Source organism: Dryobates pubescens, chromosome 34 (genome assembly GCF_014839835.1).
Source record: "Dryobates pubescens isolate bDryPub1 chromosome 34, bDryPub1.pri, whole genome shotgun sequence".
In the NCBI taxonomy this organism is placed as follows: domain Eukaryota; kingdom Metazoa; phylum Chordata; class Aves; order Piciformes; family Picidae; genus Dryobates; species Dryobates pubescens.
In genome coordinates, this window is record NC_071645.1 from 581,614 (window position 1) to 601,481 (window position 19,868).

Genomic DNA, 19,868 nt, shown 5'->3' on the forward strand with positions numbered 1-19,868 from the left:
AGCTCCACTTAGAGCTGGGAGCACAAACCTCTGCAGCACCCTGCAGCTCCAAGCCCAGCCCAGTCCACCCAGTTCTAATGGGATGAGAAGAACCAGTGGAGCCCACGGTGTCACCTCCTGCCACGCTGATGGCTCAGGGAAGGGTTTGCCTGACCCGAGGATACAAATATTGTAGCTGAAAGCGTTCAGTGTATCCAGCACTGATTTACTTGCAAGCCCCCAGCACAAGAAGCACATCAAGCTGTTGGAGAGGGTCCAGAGGAGGCCACCAACATGATCAGAGCCTGGAGAACCTCCCCCATGGGGACAGGCTGGGAGAGTTGGGGCTGTCCAGCCTGGAGAAGAGAAGGCTCCAGGGAGTCCTTAGAACAGCCTTCCAGTGTTTGAAGGGGCTCCAGGAGAGCTGGGGAGAGACTTGTGACAAAGGCTGGCAGTGATAGGATGAGGGACAATGGTTTGAAGCTTGAGGAGGGCAGATTGAGACTGGAGATAAGGAAGAAATTCTTGGCAGTGAGGGTGGGGAGACTCTGGCACAGGCTGCCCAGGGAGGTTCCCAGGAGGCATTCAAGACCAGGTTGGATGAGACCTTGAGCAGCCTGGGCCGGTGGGAGGTGTCCCTGCCCATGGCAGGGGGTTGGAACTGGTTGAGCTTTAAGGTCCTTTCCAACCCAAACCAATCTATGGCTCTCTGAGGGCTGGCACAGAGCCCTGCCAGCTCCACACCAGGCTCCACACTTCTGGGAGCCAAGTCAACAAGGGAGGTTAAACCTCACCTCAGAGCCTCATGACAAATACCTGCGAGAGAAACGCTCACACTCAGGCTGCAGGCCACTGGGTAGCTGCCAAAAGTGATGGAACAGGGCCTAGTTTACTTATTTCTTTTTAATGGCTCCAGCACTGCACCTGAAAAATGGAGCCTGGAGCTCCATAATTGGGGATAAAAATTAAGCGACAGTTGCCATTTGTCACCGCGGGAGCCGACCGCAGCCCTGCTCACACCAGCAGGCAGAGCACAGCTGATCCCCAGCTGCCCCTGCAAGGAGCCAAGAGGACCACGGAATGCACCCCCTGTGTGAGGCAACAGGACTCCAGAGGGCTTCTCTGGGGACCAGTGCAAAGTGGTGGTTAAACAAACCACCCCCGAGCTGAGTGCTCTGCTGCCCACCCTCCACACCGGCTTCAGGCTCTTGCCTGACCCTCAGCCTTCTCAGAAGGCTCTAAGAGAGTTTCTCAAGCTTAACATCCTGGCATGGGTTTCCTGTGTCCCTCCTCTCGTGCCTCTTTCCTCATGCTCAGCAGGAGGCAGTTCTGCTTTTCAAGCAGAAGCAGCTTCTCCAGACAGCACAGCTGGTACAGCACCACAGCATGGCAGGGGGTGGAAGGGGTCTCTGGAGATCATGCAGCCCACCCCCTGCCAAGGCAGGGGCACCTACAGCAGGTCACACAGATGGGTTTTGAATGTCTCCAGAGATGGAGACTCTACCACCTCTCTGGACAACCTGCTCCAGTGCTCTACCACCCCTAAAGCAGCTCCTCCTCAAGTTCAGATGCAACTCCTGGTGTTGTTTGTGCCCTTTGCCCCTCGTGCTGTCACTGGGCACCAACCTGAACCCCTCACCGAGGCGCAGCAGTGGAAGCTGCCACGGGCCATGGTCGTGCCTGAACCCAGTGTGGGACAGAGGAAGTTTGCCCTGTCCCTTCCTGCCCTGCCCGTGTGGCAATGCCAGAAAGTGGGAAGAGTCTTTTCTTCCTCCTGCCAGGCCTCCAGCAGTGCCCACAGCAGCGACTGCAGGCTCGGAGCTCACCTCAGCACAGGAGCTGCCCCCGGGGCAGGCTCTTCAACAGCCTTTAACTTGTGAACAAGCTGCCAGAGAGCAGGAGCAGAGGGGAGGGAGGCAGCCCCCTGCTATTCCCAGCCTCCCGATGCTCTGAGGCAGGTTTTCATCTCCTTCCCAAGCAAACACCAGAGCTCCACTGGGAAGTTCTGCCTTTATCTTTTCATTCACTGCTGCTCATGCTCTCCAAGGAGCTTTCTTAAACACTCACTTCTTTTTTCCTCCCCCCAATCACAAAGCATCCCAAAACAAACATGAGAAGGCTCTGAGCCACAAAATATTCTGCAGTGCTGGAGACTGAGCTCCCTCTAAGAGCCCTGCAGATCACAGCCACGGAACGTGGCCACTGGTGAGGCTGGGGAAGACTCCGGGGGGACCTCAGAGCTATCTTCCAGTACCTGAAGGGATCCTGCTGGAAGGCTGCAGAGGGACTTTGCATCAGGGTGTCTGGAGGCAGGACAAGGGGGAAGGGTTTGAAGGAGCTCTGGGGTGCACTTTGGCAGAAGCTGTCACTTGTGTTCAGCAGAGGATGGCCAATTAGTGAGACCAAAGAGTGATCTCTACGAGGTCTGCAGACTCCCTGGTCAGGCTCAAGGCAGAAGCCTCTGAGGCAGAGAGATCACAAACAGAGCTTCAACCTTCACCGTGGGGAACCCAGAGGTGAGCCCAGCAGCTGGCACCATGGGCTGCACTGCTCCTGCAAGGACCCATTTCAGCCCCACCCCAGAGCCCAGAGCAGCAGCTCTACAGCCAGGAGAGGATGCTGAGCCCCCACTGGTGTCTGTGGTGGCTGGAGAGGCTCTGACACAGGTGACAGAAGCTGTCAGCTGCCACCAGCAGTGCTGACCACAGGGATCTCGGATTGGTGCTGGGAGGTTTCAGCACCACCTTACAAAAGCAGGATCTGCAGCAGGCAGTTGGAGCTGTGTCTCCAGAGTGTTTACATTAAGGGCTGGCAAGCAAAGCCCTGCAAACAGAGATGAATGGAGATAAGCTATAAAAACACCACGGACATTGGCTGCAGTGGGAGCTCCTCAGCCAGCCTCAAGCCCTTCTGCCAAGTGCTACACACAGCATCTTTGTGTGGCAGGGCCTCAGCCCTCATCCCCCTCCACCCCTCAGCCAAGATGAGCCAACAAGGAGCAGCAATTCAGCAGGGATGCTGCATTTACAAACCCACCTCCATGGGAAGTGAGGAGCTGGGCAGGCTGGGAGCCGCCAGCCCTGCCCTGGGGGAAGCATCCAGAGACCAGCAGAGGACCAACGCTGCCCCAGAGGATGTTGGAATAAGGCTGCAAAACATTCCTGCACCTCCCTGCTGCTAATGGCAAACAAATGAGTCCTGCTGGCATGGGCAGGGCTCACCAGGGCCTGGCTGCTGCAATTGCTGCCCTGCAGTGAGCCCTGGCAGCACCTGCCAGGTGGAATGCACCAAGAGCAGGGCTGCAGAAAGCAAGACAAGGTCAGCTGGTGAGAGCCCACCTTGAATGCTGCCTCCAGTTCTGCTGTCCCCAGCGAGAGAAGGGCACAGAGCTGTTGGACAGAGTCCAGAGGGGGCCACAAAGATGATTCAAGGGCTGGAGCAGCTCTGCTGTGAGGACAGGCTGAGGAGGCTGGGGGCGTGCAGCCTGGAGAGGAGAAGGCTCCGAGGGGAGGGAGGTTGGAGTAGATGATCTCTGAGATCCCTTCCAACCTAAGCTATTCCAGGTTTCTGGGAGCTGGCTCACCCAAGCTGGGAGAAGGCACCTGCCAGGCAGTGCCAGCAGCACCATCTCACTGACCCAGAGACTTCCAAAGCCTTTCCCACCCTCTTGCAGCAGCCCTGACTCCACTGGGCTCTGGCGCTCCGGGCTGCGTTTTCCAAGCTCGTATCCAGTTCCATCTGCTGCAGGGGGAAGAATCCTTCCTCCGTTTGACTTTAGCTTGACACCACGTGGGGAGGATCCATAATTCAGTTAATCACCCATCACATAAACAAAGCAAGCTCTCCAGAAGCAGAGAGCAACACGTAGCAGTATTTGCAATGCATAAGAGGGTATTTTTGTTTTAGATGGCAACAATGCAATCTATTCAGCCTGGAGAGGCTGCGAGGCCAATTAAAGGCTTTGGGTTCCACAAAGATAATTGGGGTAATGAATGGAAAGGAGCATTACAGCTCACACAATGCAGCTCCTTCTCAATTCAGTTCAGTGATTCAGCTCTTGTCGGCTTTCAACTCACCTTTTGTGTCTCCTCCTATCAGATCTCGACGATTACTCGAGTACAATAAAAATATCCCCAAGCGTCCCAGGTGCTGCAGTGCTCCAAGCACCCCTGCATCATCCACCCTGCCACCTGCAGCAGGGACTAGGCACCGAGTGGCTGAAGGGGCTGGTTCTTCACCTCAGACACTAATGGCAATGCAGAGGGTGGGCAGGCCACCATCCCAAAGCCCTGGCAAGCCCACGGGTGACAGGGGAAAGCCAAACTCCCTCTGCTGGGGTTCTCTGGGGCTTCCTCTCCTTGAAATAGGAGAGGGGGGTTTGAGTGAGAGACTCCTCTACCTCATCAGCTTCCCAGCAGCTTTGACCCACAGTGTGTCTGCAGAGATCAGCCAGAGATCAGCAAACTGAAGAGTTCCTTGTCCCAGAGAAGTTAAACCAAAACTGCTCCATTTCCACTTAGAGAAGATCTCCTTTGGGTTTCGTTGCTTGGTTTGGGGTTTTTTACTCAAACATTCTTACACTTGCCCTCATTTCCCTGCATTCCCTGTGTTCTGAGAGTGAATCACCTCACAGGAATCCCAAAACTTCTGGCTATTTCCAAATCCCCCAGAGCTGAGGTAGATTTCTTTGCCCAGAGAATGACCATCTTTGGCAACCCTTCCCCCACGGCCTCCCAGAGCCAGGATGGAGCATTTGGCACACAAATGGATTTTTATCACCCCACAGTTGGCCCACATGGTGTTAAAGTCATTGACACACAGACAAGTGGCTGAAAAAGAGGAGAAAGGAGAGGGAGGCAGAGACTGTCACCCTCTGTACTGGCCACACAGAGGAGGTCTGGAAGCAAGCTGACGCTCTGCCCACGTTGTTATCTTGGCATGACCCTGCCCACGTTGTTATCTTGGCATGACCCTGCCCACACAACTGCATTGCCCATGTGTGCAGCAAATGCACTGAACAGCAGCTTTGGAGCCATGAGGACACAGAGCACGTTTCTGACACCACAGTGGTTCAAGGCAGGCTGGAAAACCCTCAGCTGCCATGCACCCAACAGGAGCAAGGCTCCCCCATGCCCCTCGCGTGGCTCCTGGCTCCCCCACTTGGCCCCAGCATGCAGCTCCCCTGCTGCCAGGGCTCCCAGGCTGCTCACCACGGCTGCAGACAGCCTTAAACAGCTTCCCTTTAGACAGCCTCTTTGTGCTGAGCCCATCAGCAAAAGCCAATAGCTCACCCATCCCTCCTCTCCCAGTGCACCCCTTGCTCCCCCAGCAGGCTGGGGGCTGTGAGGAGCCAGGCCCAGGGGTGCTGGGGGAGATGTTTCACTTTCTCTGGTTGACTTTCAGAACACAGCCAGGCAGCACCACTCCCTGGCAGGCATTGCCTGCTCGCTGCCCACCACAGCCATCAATCTCTTCAGAGGGAACATTACCTTACACTCATAATAGGTTTATGCAAGGCAGTGCATAGTTGAGATGTTAGTCATGTCTCCAAAGCCTTCTCTCCTCACTCCCCAAGCCTCACAGGAGCTCATTCTCCCTGACAGAGCAAAGGGTTAACGCTGGGCCAGGGCTGCACACAGCCTCCTTTCCCCATTTGTCTTCAGGAAATGAAAGCAAAGAGATTTAAGCAAATCCAAGCTTTATGAATTCAGAACTTCAGATGCCACTTGCACGAGAGCAAAGCAGCAGCCCTCACAGAGGGGAGAGGAGGGGGAAGGTCAATTTCATTGATGGAAGGCCCTCAAAGGTAGATCCTGATCTGGGCAAGGGGAAAAAAATCTCCCCCCACGTACAAGAAAAGGGAACTGGAGAAGTCAGCACTGAAGAGATTCATCCCCAGCCTGGGGAGAGGATGAGATCCACCTCCTTAGGCTGAGAACTGAGGTGTCTGTCCCTGCTCACCAAGCTGCTCACCTTGGCCAACCAAACCCTGAGCAGCACGGCCCAAGGGCCACGTGGGCTGCCCCTCTCTCAGCATTTCTGCTCCAGCACACTCAGCCTCAGCTCCAGCTGGAACATGGAATTCCATCCCCAGCTCTGCCAGGGCTGCTTTGCACCACTCATGTAAGACCATGAACAAACAGCTTTTAGCAAGCCACCTGAAATCACCACCTGCCTCCAGAGCGCCAGGAAGCTCAGCTGGGCATCACATCACCCTGAGCACAGCTTCCACTCCCCTGCACCTGCAGAGTTTATTTCTCTTAGCTATTTTTCAGGAGAAGACAGATGCAAGGAGGCCTCCCCACCTCCACCTGGCTGAGAATCACAGAGTGGATCAAGCTGGAATGGACCTCAGAGATCATCTATTCCAACCCCCCTGCACGGGCAGGGACTCCTCTCAGCTCGATTTGTTTGTTCAAGGACTCATCCAGCCTGGCCTTAGACACCTCCAGGGAGGAGACATCCACAACCACTCTGGGAAACTTATTCCAGAGTCTCACCACCCTCATACTGAAGAGCTTCTTCCTCAGTTTCACTCTAACCCTGTTCTCCCTCATCTTCAAATCATTCCCCCTTGTCCTGTCTCCAGACACCCTGATGAGAACTCCCTCTGCAGCCCTCCTGTAGATCCCTTCAGGTACTGGCAGGCAGCTCCAAGGTGCCCCTGGAGTCTTCTCAAAGGCCAGAAGGAGCTCCATAAGACCACCACTGACTCAGCCTGCACAGCTACCAGCTCCTAACACAGGCAGCTGTGCAGTGTGCGCCCTGCACTCTGAGCAGAGTCCCCCATGGCCAGGAGCAGCAGGGACCTGTCACAGCCCGGTCCCGGCGCGGCCACGCAGGGTGACAGTTCCTGTTGACTGAATTAGAGCTTCTTTTAATGAGGCTCACTTCAAAAATCATCTGAAATCCATTTGCTCATGTCAGCATCGATGTCCTCAGCGTTAGCTCCAATTAGGGCAGCGGAAAGGATCCTTTAGATAAGCTCAGGTCCCAGGGAAATGTTCTGAGCGCTGCTCGTGTGCCACAAACGGCCCTAGGAGAAACAAATGACAGCCACCAGCTGTCACACAGCAACAAGTGCCCCAGGACAGAGGCCTGGCCGGGCCCTGCTGGGCTGTGGGTGCTCACACCAGTGTCACATCCTCCTCTCCTGCCGAAGTCAGGCCTTCCAAACGCCGTCCCTGCCCCAGGGGAGCAAGGGAAGCGATCGCCGGTGCTTCTGCCATCAGCAGGGTGCAGGTGGCCCTGGATGGGGGCAGAGAAGGATGTCCTGGGGGTCAGAGGTGAGGTCTAGGAAAGGCTTTGTCCTTCAGAAGGATCCAGCATCTGGGATTTCACTGCCTGGCATCCTGGTACCGTGAAGGAGCAGCTCTGCCTGAAGCACCTTCTCAGGTGTGCAGTTTGGGAAGCCCTTCCCAGGCTCATTCCAGATCACCAGGTTAAGCCATGGGAAGGGATTCTCCTCTAGATCAGGCTGGCAGGGAGCTCCAACAGCTCTCCACTTCCCAGCCAGACCCAGCAAAGCAGTGCCAGGGCTGCAGCTCAGCTGGGGCATGATGCCAGCCTAGCCCAGGATCGCTCCAGAAGGTTTGATAGCCCAGCAAAGCTCCCCCAGGAGGTTTGAGAGCCCAGCAAAGCCCCCTGCAGCACTCCTATGCTTGCAGCCGCAGCAGGGTGAGGATCACTGCCCTGCACCACACCAAGCACCTCCATGGCCACAGCCACCCCCAACAGCCCACCCTGGCCACTTTCCTGCCCTGACCACCAGAGCTGTCTGCCTGGAGACCCTGCAAGCTTTTGCGGCCCCTTCCCCAAGGGTCACACCTGAGGAAGGCTGAAGCACGGCCACAGGGATGTGCCACAGCAAATCCATTCCTGACAGCCCTGCGGGCTCAGGGCAAGCAGGGCAGGAACACAGCCACAGGCCTGAGAGACTCTGCAGAGGATGGGGAGAAGCCCAGCCTGGCAACCCCCTGTGATCCATTAGGATCTGCAAGAGGAGCAGGCAGGCAAGTGGTGGTGGTTTGAAGGCTCTCCTGGAATCCAAGGCAAGCAGCCCATGAATATGGAGAGCTGCTTAAGTGCTGAGCTAAATGACAATTTCCAAAACACACTGAGGAGAGCTGCCTGTAACAAACCAGTCCCAGGAAATACCATATCTATCATCAACTTTTTAATTACCAATTGATCAACATGTAGACAGTGTAATAGCTTTCAGCTTTTAATTACTGAACTATCAAAATTCCAACCAAAAAAAAGGAACCTCCAGAGATGGAGCTGCAACGCTTGATTATTCATCGCTACATAATGAATGATTTGTTTTTAAACAAGATGTCAAGTTCCTCATGTAATCCATCTGGATGTGTGACTCTGCAAGGCTCACACTGCCCATACTAACTACTCAGGGGTCCCCTTCTCCCTCTGCTCCTCGCCCCACAAGTGAAGATTTGCCTTGTTCCCCCACCCCCCCAAAGGCAAAGCAGTCCTGGATGGAGGGGCTGCAAAGCCACCGAGCTGCCAGCCAGTGACACCAAACCGGTCCAGCCTCTGCACCGCCCACCCTGGGGACAGCTTCTGCCAGGGAGGGAACAGATACTCCTTCCAACTTGTCTCTACTCTTAACACAGCTCCAAGCCCAGAAGTACATCCAGTGGAAGCTCTGCTTCCCGTTTCACACCTGCAGGGCTGTTAAAAACCAGTGCCACAAGAACTGGGACACAGCCCCCAGGTAGCCCAAGGTGCATGAGGCACAAGGCTCTGAATGTCACAGTTGCTCAGAGAGGTCCATCAGGGTGGGGAGAAACCTTTTATCCATGCCCTAAACTCAGCATCCAGTCCAGCAGACACCCTTGGTCTCTTCAGGAGCATGCAGATTTCAGATTGCAGGTCCAGGGTCTCCATCTCCTGGCAGCAGGCCACAAAGCCATGCACGGTGGGAGCCACCGAGACCACCTGCAGTCCAGAGCCTGCTTCTCACACCAGCAGGCTCAGGGGGTCCATGGCTGTGCAGAACCAGCCACGGCCATGGTCTCACAGACAAACACCACCAGCTGCTTCTCCCTCCCCTGGCTTTTAGCACAGTAACTGCCACAACCTGAAGTCACCTCAAAACCTCGGACTGCAGCCCCCAGGCTGCCATTGCCATGGGCTGAGTGCACAGGATCCAAAGACACTCAGCGATGCGAAGGCTGCAGCAGAGCCCTCAACAATCCACATCCCAGGAGAGGATTTCACCAAATCCAAGCTTTTTGCATTTGGAAAAGCACTTCCCAGAAGCCCTGGCTTGCAAATGCAGGGGATCAGGGCAGGTACTCAGAGGTGATGCCAGTAAGCAAAGGCAGCTGCAGCAGAGGCTGCAGGCAGTCAGATGCTGCAGCACAGGATTGCCTCTGCTCCTCCAGCCCCACTGCCAACACTGGGCTCAGCCTGAGCCCCTCCTGCATTACCTTACAGATGCTCCCTGCACACATGGTCCCCCAAAGAGTTGCTCCCCATGAAGGAATCAGCTCCCACAAAACAGGGGCAAGAACTTCCTGTTCCCCCCTCATTGCAGCCCCAGAGCCCCCACTGCTGCCAGACAGCAAATGCTGCCCCCAGCCCCCCCACTGCAGCCAGACAGCAAATGCTGCCCCCAGCCCCCCCACTGCAGCCACACTGGGGCTGAATTCCCACACAGAAGCCAGAAGCTCCTCTCTCACCTCCCCTGGGAAGCTGCTGGAATGCAGAGCCTGTGCAGATTTCCAGAGGAGAAATTCAGTCATCAGTCCAGGAGCTGTAAGCACTTATGACAACAAGATCTATCAACACTTACCATATTTACAACTAAATCATGTAAATAGAGCCAGCTCTGCCCTGCATGCTGATAGCCTGGGCAGAGCAGGGCTGGGGACTCAGCACACAGTGAGACACAAACACTCTGGAGCTGCTGCAGGCCAGGAGCACCCAGGGCTGCTCACCATGCCCTGACTGCCCAGGGCTGGCTCTGCCACACGAGCCAGGCACAGGGTCCCCAGAGCCTGGCTTCTCTTCCCACAGGATCCCTGGGTTTTCCAGGAACACAGGGACAAGCTGCCTCAGCACCTGCTCCTGATCTGCCCTTCAATCCCTCATTAGGGCACAACTCAGAGTGAGGAGATGCCACTTCCAGAGGTGCTTTTCTCCCTGCTAAGATTTACCATCTATTAGGCTTATGAGCCTGACACAGGTGGCTCTTGAGCTGTTCCATTCCAATGAGGCTTCTGCAGAGGTTCAGACAAGCGATTTCCTGGCCCTTCATCAGCCTGCTGAGCAAGGAATTCCAGCTTCTGCACAACAAAAATCCCAAGTTACTGAAGGTTCCTCGTGGTTTCAGGTTGCATCTCTCTCAGATGCCAGCTTCAGCTGCTACAGACACCTCTGACTGGAGCAAAGAGCTGCATTTCCCAAGGCTTCCCCAGGGAATTCAGACAGGTTTGCAGCACAAGGCTTCCTCCTCAGGCAGGGAAATCTGGGAGAAGCAGGGAGCACACTCAACATCCCCACTCATCCCAGCAGCAAATCTGCTCATCCCTCAGAGCATGGCCACTCCACTGGGCTCTCCCTGGGGAGAGCAGCAGATGACCAGCCCCAAAATAGCTTCCTAATCCTTGTGTGCTTTCTGCAGCACCACTTCAGCTACTCCCTGCTCCAGGATGGGATTTACACACAACAGGGACCGGATGGAAGAGGAGGTACCACTTGCTCAGCCTGCAAGAGGACCCCAGCCCTGCCAGTCCCTTTCACCTCCTCAGCAGTCTCCATCATCCCTCCCAGCTACCTCCACGTACACATCCTGCTCAGGATTCCATAGAAGGATTAGGAGCAGAGGACCTTCAAAAGGGACCAGAAGCTGTTTGTGTGCACAGGGTGAACAACCTCGGCCTGGGACTTGCTGCAAGAATTTCTGCCTCCTGGGTTAATGAATAATTCTCTTTTGGAGCCACTTGCAGACCAGCAGCTCTGTGAGCAGGAGGGAGAATGGTCCTTAGCTGTGCTGCAGTGGTGCAGCATGACCCCCCCAGACAGCTCTCCTCACCATGCAGCACAAGGCTTCATTCTGAGCAGCCAGCAAACTGTTAAACATGAAGGTCAGAAGCCAGCAGCTCAGTGAGAAAGGAGAAGTCTCAGCCAGCTTTTACACACCCAGAGGAATCCTTCAGTGCATGCACTCCATCCCGGAGCGAGTAGAGATGAGAAGCAGGAGCACGTTCAATGGGTCCTGTGCCTCCTCCCTACCATCAGCTGCTGCAAACACCTACGAGGGTCAGGAATGGCACAGTGCCCACCAAACAACCCTGCCCTGGGCAGGCATCCCCACATCCCCCTCACCCAGCAGCGGGTTCCAAGGCTGGACAGCCTCTTCTGCTCCACCACCCCGTCCAGGAGGAGCAACGAGCCGGGGATCAGCCTGCAGAAGGGCCAAGGCCACGCCGGCTGGCTCAGCAGGGTGCCTCATCACGGCCCTGGCCGCAGCCCCTCCAGCCGGTGAGCACCGGGGAACTGGCTGTGGCTCCTCCATCCCCTGCACAGTGCAGCGAAAACCGAGGGTGACACAGAGCTGATCTGCCTGGAGCAGTGGAGCTGCTGCCGAGCCGACCTAGATTCTCCCTGTCGCGGCAAAGCAAAGCTTCCCGTGGCGAGCAAGGCTTTGGCTTCGCTTCCTCCCTGCTGCCTGGCTCCCAACAGCCCTCACCAGCCCAGCACCCCCCAGCAGCTCCCCCGCCAGCGCTGCCGCTCAGGCCGTGACAGGCGTTCAAGGGTTTGATGTTTGTCAAGCAGCTCTGCAGCCGCAGTCAGGCTGTCACCGGGAGGTGATAACGAGGCGATAATGAGGAGCAGCATCGTTGGGGAGCTCGGCCCCGAGCAGCACCACCCAGCCCCCCAGCAGCCTTCCCCCGAGGAAGGCAGGAGGAGCGATGCAGTCACGAACGTGCTCCGAGAGCTGCTGACACCGAAGCCAACGTGGCACACTTTCTGCTGAAGGAGAGCTCAGGCAGCACCTAGCCCCAAAGTCAGCAAAAAAAGAGAGCATCTGATTTTATAGAGGCTGGGGAGAGCAGGAGCAGCAGCGTGAGGAGCAGCAGCGTGAGGAGCTTCCCTGCTTCACCCAGGCTTCTAATACCATAACCTGCGTCCGCACTCGCTAATGGGAATAAAGATATCAGAGAGGCAAGTCAGGGAGCACAAACAGATGGCTCAAATCATGTTTCCAAGCAAAATAGCTCAGAACGTGAATCCAAAACAAATGAGCTACAGCAACAGCTCCCTGAACGTGACCATCCCAGGTCTTCATTACAACCAGAGCAGCCACAGCCAGCTGCAAGTCTCACAGCCACGCAGGGGCTCTGTGTTTGTCCACGTGCTGCAGCAGCATCGGCCTCCCTGTACCGATGGATTGCCTCTGGCAGAGCAAGCTCCCAACCTGAGGTGGTGGTGTAGAAGACCTGACTGGCTTCTTCCAGGGCAGTGCTCCCAAAAGTGGGCAGCAGGAAGGCTGGCACCGCTCTTGGTTCGAGGAAAACAAGGGAGATGCTCACCCTTCCCCAGCCCTCAGCCAGCTGAGTCCATCAATGCCAAATACCTGAGCAAACACAGATGTGGAACCAACAGCACTGCAGCTTTGCAGCTGTGTGGGTGAGGAACTGGTCAGGTGCCCCACCTGACCTGAGGACCAGGCTGGATGTCCAGGTGCCTCCAGCCAGCACAGAGACCTCTTTGCAGCTGAGCCACGAACCCCAGCCAGCAGTTCTCCCTTGCCCCACTCTGCCCCAGCCACCTGATTTCAACACCTTTGGCTGGCCAAAGGGCAACTGCTGCCCAGCAGCCAGCCTGTGCCACCCCAGGGCAGCAGTGCTGCAGAGAGCCACTGTGCCTGCTCAAGGTCACAGATCCCCCAGCAGCATGGGTGGCAGCTCGGAGCAGCACTGCTGTGATACAGCACTGGGAGTGTGAGAGCTGTGGTGAGGACAGCATCCCAGGGCCAGGTGGGGTCTGCGGGGCACACCTGGGCTGCACAAAGACCTTTTCCTCTCCAGCCCCATCTCAACAGAGCCCTAAACGTCACCCAAAGCCAGCTCCAAGGCTTAACATCCCTGAGATGTCAGCGTGGGGCGAGGGGAGCTGCCAGGCAGCCTCATTTAGAGGCAGAAAAGCAGCAACAAGCAGTTCCTCATGCTTGATCCGATTACTCTGATCTCTCCTCTGATGCTGCAGCCTCACACTCGTATTTCTATTGCTGCACGGGGGGAGCAGGGGAGGAGGGAGGAGGGAGGGGGACGTCACTTTGCTGCTTGATGTTTCTTTCCTCCCTGTCACCCTTCAGAGAAGGGATGAGAGATACACACTGCGGAGCGCTGGGATGAAGCGGATGAGGGGTCTGGGATGAATCCACCTCCCTGGCAGGGATGCCAAAGGGCTGGCGCTACCAAGGGCTCCCATCCAGCCACCACTGCTAGACCTCCCTCACTGGAGCTTGCCAAATGCCAGTCTGGTCTCATGCTGCCCATGAGAAGTTCCCATCCAGCACCAGCACTCCTGCTCTAGCAGGCAGCTGTGTTTCTGCATCCAAATGTGAGCTCTCCCGGGTCCCAGCTCAGAGGAGTTGTCACGTTCTGGATTAGCAGCTGAGTGCATCTTTGTCAGTGGAAGATCTCCACTGCCAGAGCCTACTCCAGAGGAGATCGACTCGAGAGACCTGCTGATGGCTCAGGGAATGCAACGACCTTTCCATGCTAGAAGCAGACCTTTGAAGAGATTATAAACCAGAGCCAGGCGCTTACCAAGGCTGCTAAAAAAGGACAGGGTGAGATCAAGGAGCTCCATTTGCTGCTGTAACCTGAACCCAGGGGTTTACACACCCAGCAGTGGTCAAGCCCAAGTGTAACTTGAGGAGGCCACATAGTCCCTGTAGGCATCCTTGGTTCCAGCAGCTACATTCACATCTCCCCTGTCCTGCAGGTAGAGACCACTGTCCCCCAACTGTTCAGCCAAGGACTACAGCAATCCCAACACAGTGCCAGCCCTGCCATCAGAAGGAAAAACAAAACCCAAGTCAAACCCAGGGTGAACCTGCCAGAAGGCAGCACCTCCACGTGTGGCTGCTGGCAAAAGGACAACACTGAGAGGCTGCCAGCACCTCCAGAAAGAAAAAACCCCTGACAAACCAAGGCTGAAGAGATGTGCTTAAGTATCACTTTGATCCTCTATAGTGGCATCTTAATGGGGTCTCAAGGCTTCTAATAGATTCACCTTGAGCCTTCAGTAAGGTCAGAATGTTTTTAATACTCAAGTTTTTCAACCACAGGAGAATGTAATCAATGAAATCCAAACCAGTGGGTAAAAATAGCCCCTTGGTCCAGCCCTCCAAAGGGACATCATTGATCTAAAACCAGAGGGTGTGCAGGCCCAGAAAAAGCTCCTGGCACGTCCTAGAGAGTGCTTTAAACACCACAGAAAGTCACTGACCACACAGAGCAGGCAAGTGGCAAGAGCTCAGCACCACTCATGAGGGCCACTGCTGCTCCTCCTGTGTTTTCATCACTGGCCAGAACACATCTGGAATGCACCCAAAGACAGGTTTGCAAGTCCCAGACAGCACCTTCTGTGGGGTTCCCCAACACCCAGCTCAAGGCCACACAAAGACTTACAGAGATAGCCTGATGTGCACAAGTTCAAGGGGTTAAGAGTACACTAGGAAGCAGAAAACCTCTTATTACAGCCCGAAATGGTGGGAGGAGCCAGGCAAGACACTGGTCACAGGCAGGCAAGGGCTGGTGGAGAGCCAGCCTGCACCCACACTGCTCGCAGCTGGGGCTCTTTGTGCCCTCACAAATTAGAAGCTGGAGGAGCTAAACGCAGCCCACGGCTGCACCACACACCCTGGCTCATCTGGGGGCAGCGTGGGCCAGCGACCACGCAGCGCTGCGTGCCCTGGCCAACAGCTGCCTTGTGGTTCACTCACCAAAGGTTTGACTGAAGCCTCGTGGTGCTTCCCTTCAACACACACCTGCCACACGTGCAAAAACCTCCCCTCTTGCAGCAGAGGCTGCCCTCGAAGCCAGGCGCGCTGAGGCATCCGAGCCCATGCTGGACGACCTTCAAAGCCTTCTGAAGTGGAGCTCCCCCTGAACCACAGCAGCAGCTGCTCGTGGCAGCCTGCAATTAAGGCTCCAGGAAGGCAACTGATTTATGAAACTTAAACAAGTCCATACCACTGGCAATTACCACATTCCACCTAGGCTCTCTCTCCCTCACTGCAGCTCTCCAGGCAGCCTCTCTTTATTTAGCTCCGGTGGGTTTGCCCCACTGGAGCACAGCACACCCCATGCCCCAGGGACACAAACACAACTGGTTTGATTTTTCCACATAGTTTCTCAGTTTCTCAAGAGACACAGACTGCCCAGCCAGCTTTGCTTGTGCTCCTCACCCACCACAGGACTGTTTACTGACTCCAAGTTCCAGCTCGGGCCAGCACTGCAGCCTCTGGAGCCTGTGGAAGCTCCGCACCACCCCAGCCACAGAAGGCAGCTCAGCTCCCGGGCTGCAGGGAGCCCCTGAATCCAGGACAGAAGTGCTGCCAGGTGCTTTCAGCGAGCAGGAGAGGCACAGGCTGGCAAAACCTCTTCTACAAGCGTGCCAGCAGTCCCTCGCAAAGCAGGCGTTCGACAGAAACATCCAGAAAAATCTGCCCAGCCTCCGTGCCTGGCAGGGGCTCGGCCGAGCCTGCTCAGGAGGCTTCCAGTGCTCCACCGAACCAGAGGGCACATCCAGGCTGCAACAAGTGTCCTACTCCGGATGGCCTCAGGCAGGCACAGGGTTAAAAGGCTGACCCATTTCCAGTCCAGCGATGGGGCAGGGACCCGGAGGTGGCATCGCCATCACCCTGCCCAGCGCGTCCCCAGCGCTGGCATGGCCGGAGGAAGGCGGCCAAGCCACCGGGGCTAGCGAGCCAGAGCTGCCAGCTGACAAAGCTGCCTTTATTTACACACCCAGGAAGACAGAGGAAGGCAAACAAAGGAAACGGCGACGCAGCAGCGGCGCAGCAGCCGCCAGTGAGGCCCAGGGCTCCCCGGGGGAGTACAACTCTTCTCCAGCCTCCTGCCCACAGAGCCACCTCCGTGAGACCAGTGGCAGCCACAGCCACCAGAAGCATCCCAATGTCAGTGAATCCCAACAGTGTCCCTGCAGCCAAAGGTGCTGACCACTGCTCCTCCTCCATGCTGAGCGTGCAGGGAGCTGAGCTGCATCCTCATCTTCCCAGCCTGGGGAGCCACGGCAGCCTCCTTGGCAGTGGTTTCCAAGCCAGATTGTGATGCTTATAAACCTGCGCTCCGGTGCCTACACACAAGACAAACGAGCCCAGGCTGCAGCCCAGATGCATCACCGTTCACCAGCTCCTTCCCTGCAACACTCCGCCGCATCCAGAACGCAGCCTCGTGTTCCCCAGCGCCAGGGCTCAGCCCAGCCCCAGCGAAGTCGCTGCAGATCAGAAGGTTCCTCGGAACCTTGTTCCACGTTTCCCAGCTTCTGACGGCAGCAGGAGCAATCACTGCCTTCCAGAGGGTCCTGGTTTGGTGTTGGCAGATGCCGAACCCAGGCTACCCTCGCCTCTCACCCAGCCCATCGCACCTCTGTGCCACAGCCGGGTCGCAGCTCAACGCCGGCTCCGAACGCCTCCCGCGGCTTCTGAGGTCTCCTCCCTCAGCCGATGGGCGATGCTCTCTGCGCCGCTGGACAGATGCTGCGTTCCAGCCCAGTGCTCCATATCCATTGAAATCCTTCCTCAACTCTCACCCTGCTTCGCAGGGGTGTTAGGAAGTTTAATTAACTGCAAAGCATTAAAAGCAGCTGAGAAGGCTCCACGGCAATTCACAGATTCATCTCCGGTTACCGCCTCAGCTCAAACCCAGCCCAAACACTGGCTGTCGCCGTTCCCATTGCCCCCACTCCACGCCGGCAGCAGAGCCATCGCCACACGCTCTGCATCCCGGGATGCCACCACCGCGGCGCTGATTCGGCACCGTCAGCATCGTGCCTCGGGTGGCAACCCGTACGGGAACCACGGCGACAGCACTCGGCGCCAGGCGCTGCTGCCACAACACTGCTTCCTCCTCCTCCACGACTGCCGAGGAAGCTCACAAACACAGAGCTTCGAAAAGGCAGGGAGGGAAAAAACACACCTGAGTTCCTGAGCGCCAAGAAAGCGTTGTCTAAAAGGCTTTAAGGCTCCTAGGAGGTCCAGGATTTTATCCTGTGAGTCACGACGGAGCACGAAGCCCACCAGATCGTTATCTCCCGCTGGCAGCACCGCGCTCCGGCTCACGCTGCCTGCTGCTTTTCGCCGCTGGAAAACCCGAGCTGCAGCGGTCCGGCTCGGTCGGCTGCGCTCAGCATCCAGCCTCGCTTTTGTCTGCCGGCGGCCGCCTCGCTGTTCGGCATCACCCGTGCGCGGCGCCGGATCCGCAGCCTTATCCCGCGGGAGCGTCCGCCAGGCTCGGTAAAAACAGCTCGGGGAAAGGGATGGGAGACGCCAGGAGCGGAGAGCCAGGCAGCAAAACAAAGAACGGGGGCGTCCTGCACCGGGGCTCCGGGCTTTGGTTCAGCTGAGCGTCTCCCAGCGGCGGGGGTCTCCGGGTCGAAGCGGCGGGCGATGGCGAACCCGCGCCTACGTTCCACACAAACGAGCACCTTGCGACGGAACATCTGAACAACTAGGAGGGGAGGGGAGCACAGAGTGCTCACACACAGCTGGGCGGTGGGCGCAGCCGAGTCGTGCCGGAGCGCGGCCAGCGTCTCCCCGCCTGCCACGAAACGCGCTGGCACCGATGGCTCCTCTCCATCGCTCCCGGCTCGCCCTCAATGGGCACTTGGGGCCACGGAGCGGCTGATACGGAGAACGCGGCAGCCCATCGCGGCTGCCGGAGCAGGCGGGCGCTCCGTAAAGAAGGGAGGATTTTTCCTCTTGGAGCTACCCTTTGAAAAGGGAGAGGAGGGAGAAGGAACTGGAAACGACCCCGGCTTCCCCCCTTGCCCACCGCCCCACCGAAAAGGCCACGGGGGCAGCCCAAGGGGATCGTGTCCAACACGCCCGTGAATCAAGCTCTTTGTTCGACCGCGCTGCCCGCGCCTTCATCCCCCCCTCGCCATCAGCCAGACGCAGCCCGCGGCTCAATGGCTCCTTGTTCTGCCCCAAAACGTCCCGGGCAAGCCCCGCGGACTGCGCTCGGCCGAGCCGCCCCACTGAACCCCTCCACCCCCGGCGATGGCTGCAAGCGGAAGGTGCCATCGCGGGGGGCATTTCGCCCCAGGCACCGAAACCGGTCTCTGCAGCGGCTCCCGCGCTCGGTGCCGCCGAGAGGGCATCGGAGCTGCATGCGAGGGTGGCCCCCGCCGCACCAGCTGTTGAAGCGCAGCTCCGACGGCAGCATCGGGGGTTGGGGAGGGAGGGCAGGATGCGAGCTGAGGGAGCCCAATTAAGTCCCGTTTAATTAACGGCCGCCGTATCCCAACTGAGCGATCGTCTCCAGGAGCGCCCGGGCTAGGCTGGAGGCATCCAGCGGGGAGGGTGTTCGGCGGGCCCCCGGTGGTACCGGAGGAGGTAGGGAGGAGGAGGAGGAGGAGGAGGAGGGTTGGGGGGGAGGAGAGAAGCGGCTCCTCGCAAGTTGTGCTCGGATTCCAACAGGTTCCCGCGGGCAGCGCGGCGCCGCTTCCCGCCCCCCCAGCTCCCCGCCGAGGCCGGTACCGGGAGGGGGGCCGCACACCGTAATTACTTTTTAATTACGGGGCCGCCTGATGAGCCCGGGGGCAGCACCATGAAGCCGCTTCCATGGTAACCGGCACCGACTGCCCGCGCCGCCGAGCCCGCCGCGACGGTTCCTGCCCCACCCGCCCGGCTCCGGTGTCTCCCCATCAGCCCCGCCACGACCCTCCCGCCGTTGTTCGGCCCCCCTGCAGGCCCCGTCGACGTGGCGGGAGGGTCTGGTGGGTCGAGCCCCGGTCCTACCTGTGCGGATTACGGCAGCGGCGGAGAGTAGCAGCAGAAGGAGCGGGAGGAGCCCCGGGCCGGGGCCGCCGCTGGGCTGGGCGCGACCCGCCATCTCCGGCACCTGCTCGGCTCTGCCCGGCCGCGCCGCCCGCGCCACACACCGGAATGAGCGGCGGGCGCGTCACCGCGGCGGCGGCAGGGGCGGGGACGCGCCTTGGCCCCGCCCGGTCCCGCCCCTCCCGCCGCCGCCGCCGCCGCGCAAGGGGCCGGGGGCAAAGTGCCGGCGCGGCGAGGGGCGAAGGGGTGCGGCGGGGACCCTGGTGGGGACCGAGCGGGCAACACCACGGTGGAACGGGGATCACGGGTGGGAGGGTGTGGGAGCCGGCCACGGCCCCGCTGGCGCTCAGAGCCCGAGAGTCACGGTTTAGAACGAGAAAAATGTGAAAAACACCAGGAAAAAAAGCACCAAACCCCACGTTTCCTACAGCACCTCCAAGCCACGGCCGCCTATCGCGACTCCTGCCGACAGGCCGAGGGGCTACGCGTATCACCAGCCTTAGCCTTTCCCTCGCCAACCGCGCCCCAGCATCCCCCTCCCCGGGGTTTGGTCCCCGCCAGCATCCCCCTTCCCTGGGTCCGATGCCCCCCAGCATCTTCCCTCTCGGGGTCGGATCGCCTCCAGCGTCCCCCTACTCTTATTCCCCCCACAGCATCCCCGCTTCGAGGTTCCTCCTTCAGTATCCCTCCTCCCGAGGTCCGGTGCACCCCAGCATCTCCCTTCCCGTCTGCTCCCCCAGCATCCTCCCTCTTGGTCCCCTCAGCATCCCCGTTCCCGCGGTCCTCCTCCCCCCGGCATCGCCCCGCCCGGGGCCCCGGGCCGCTGGAG

At 58.2% G+C, this 19,868-nt stretch overlaps 1 protein-coding gene across 10 annotated transcripts in view; it reads right to left on the bottom strand.

The window, feature by feature from the left end:
- CADM1 (cell adhesion molecule 1) overlaps positions 1-19,181 on the bottom strand; it is a 126,897-nt gene extending 107,716 nt beyond the window's left edge. For 4 of the 10 annotated variants that reach the window (XM_054176113.1, XM_054176116.1, XM_054176110.1 and 1 more), the window contains exon 1: positions 19,001-19,180. In XM_054176113.1, the coding sequence (XP_054032088.1) occupies positions 19,001-19,094 (94 nt within the window). In that variant the 5' untranslated portion in view covers positions 19,095-19,180. Of the gene's footprint in view, positions 1-19,000 lie in introns of all 10 variants that reach the window. The other 6 variants (XM_054176118.1, XM_054176117.1, XM_054176115.1 and 3 more) reach the window with 3 other exon arrangements.
- Positions 19,182-19,868: the final 687 nt, after the last annotated feature.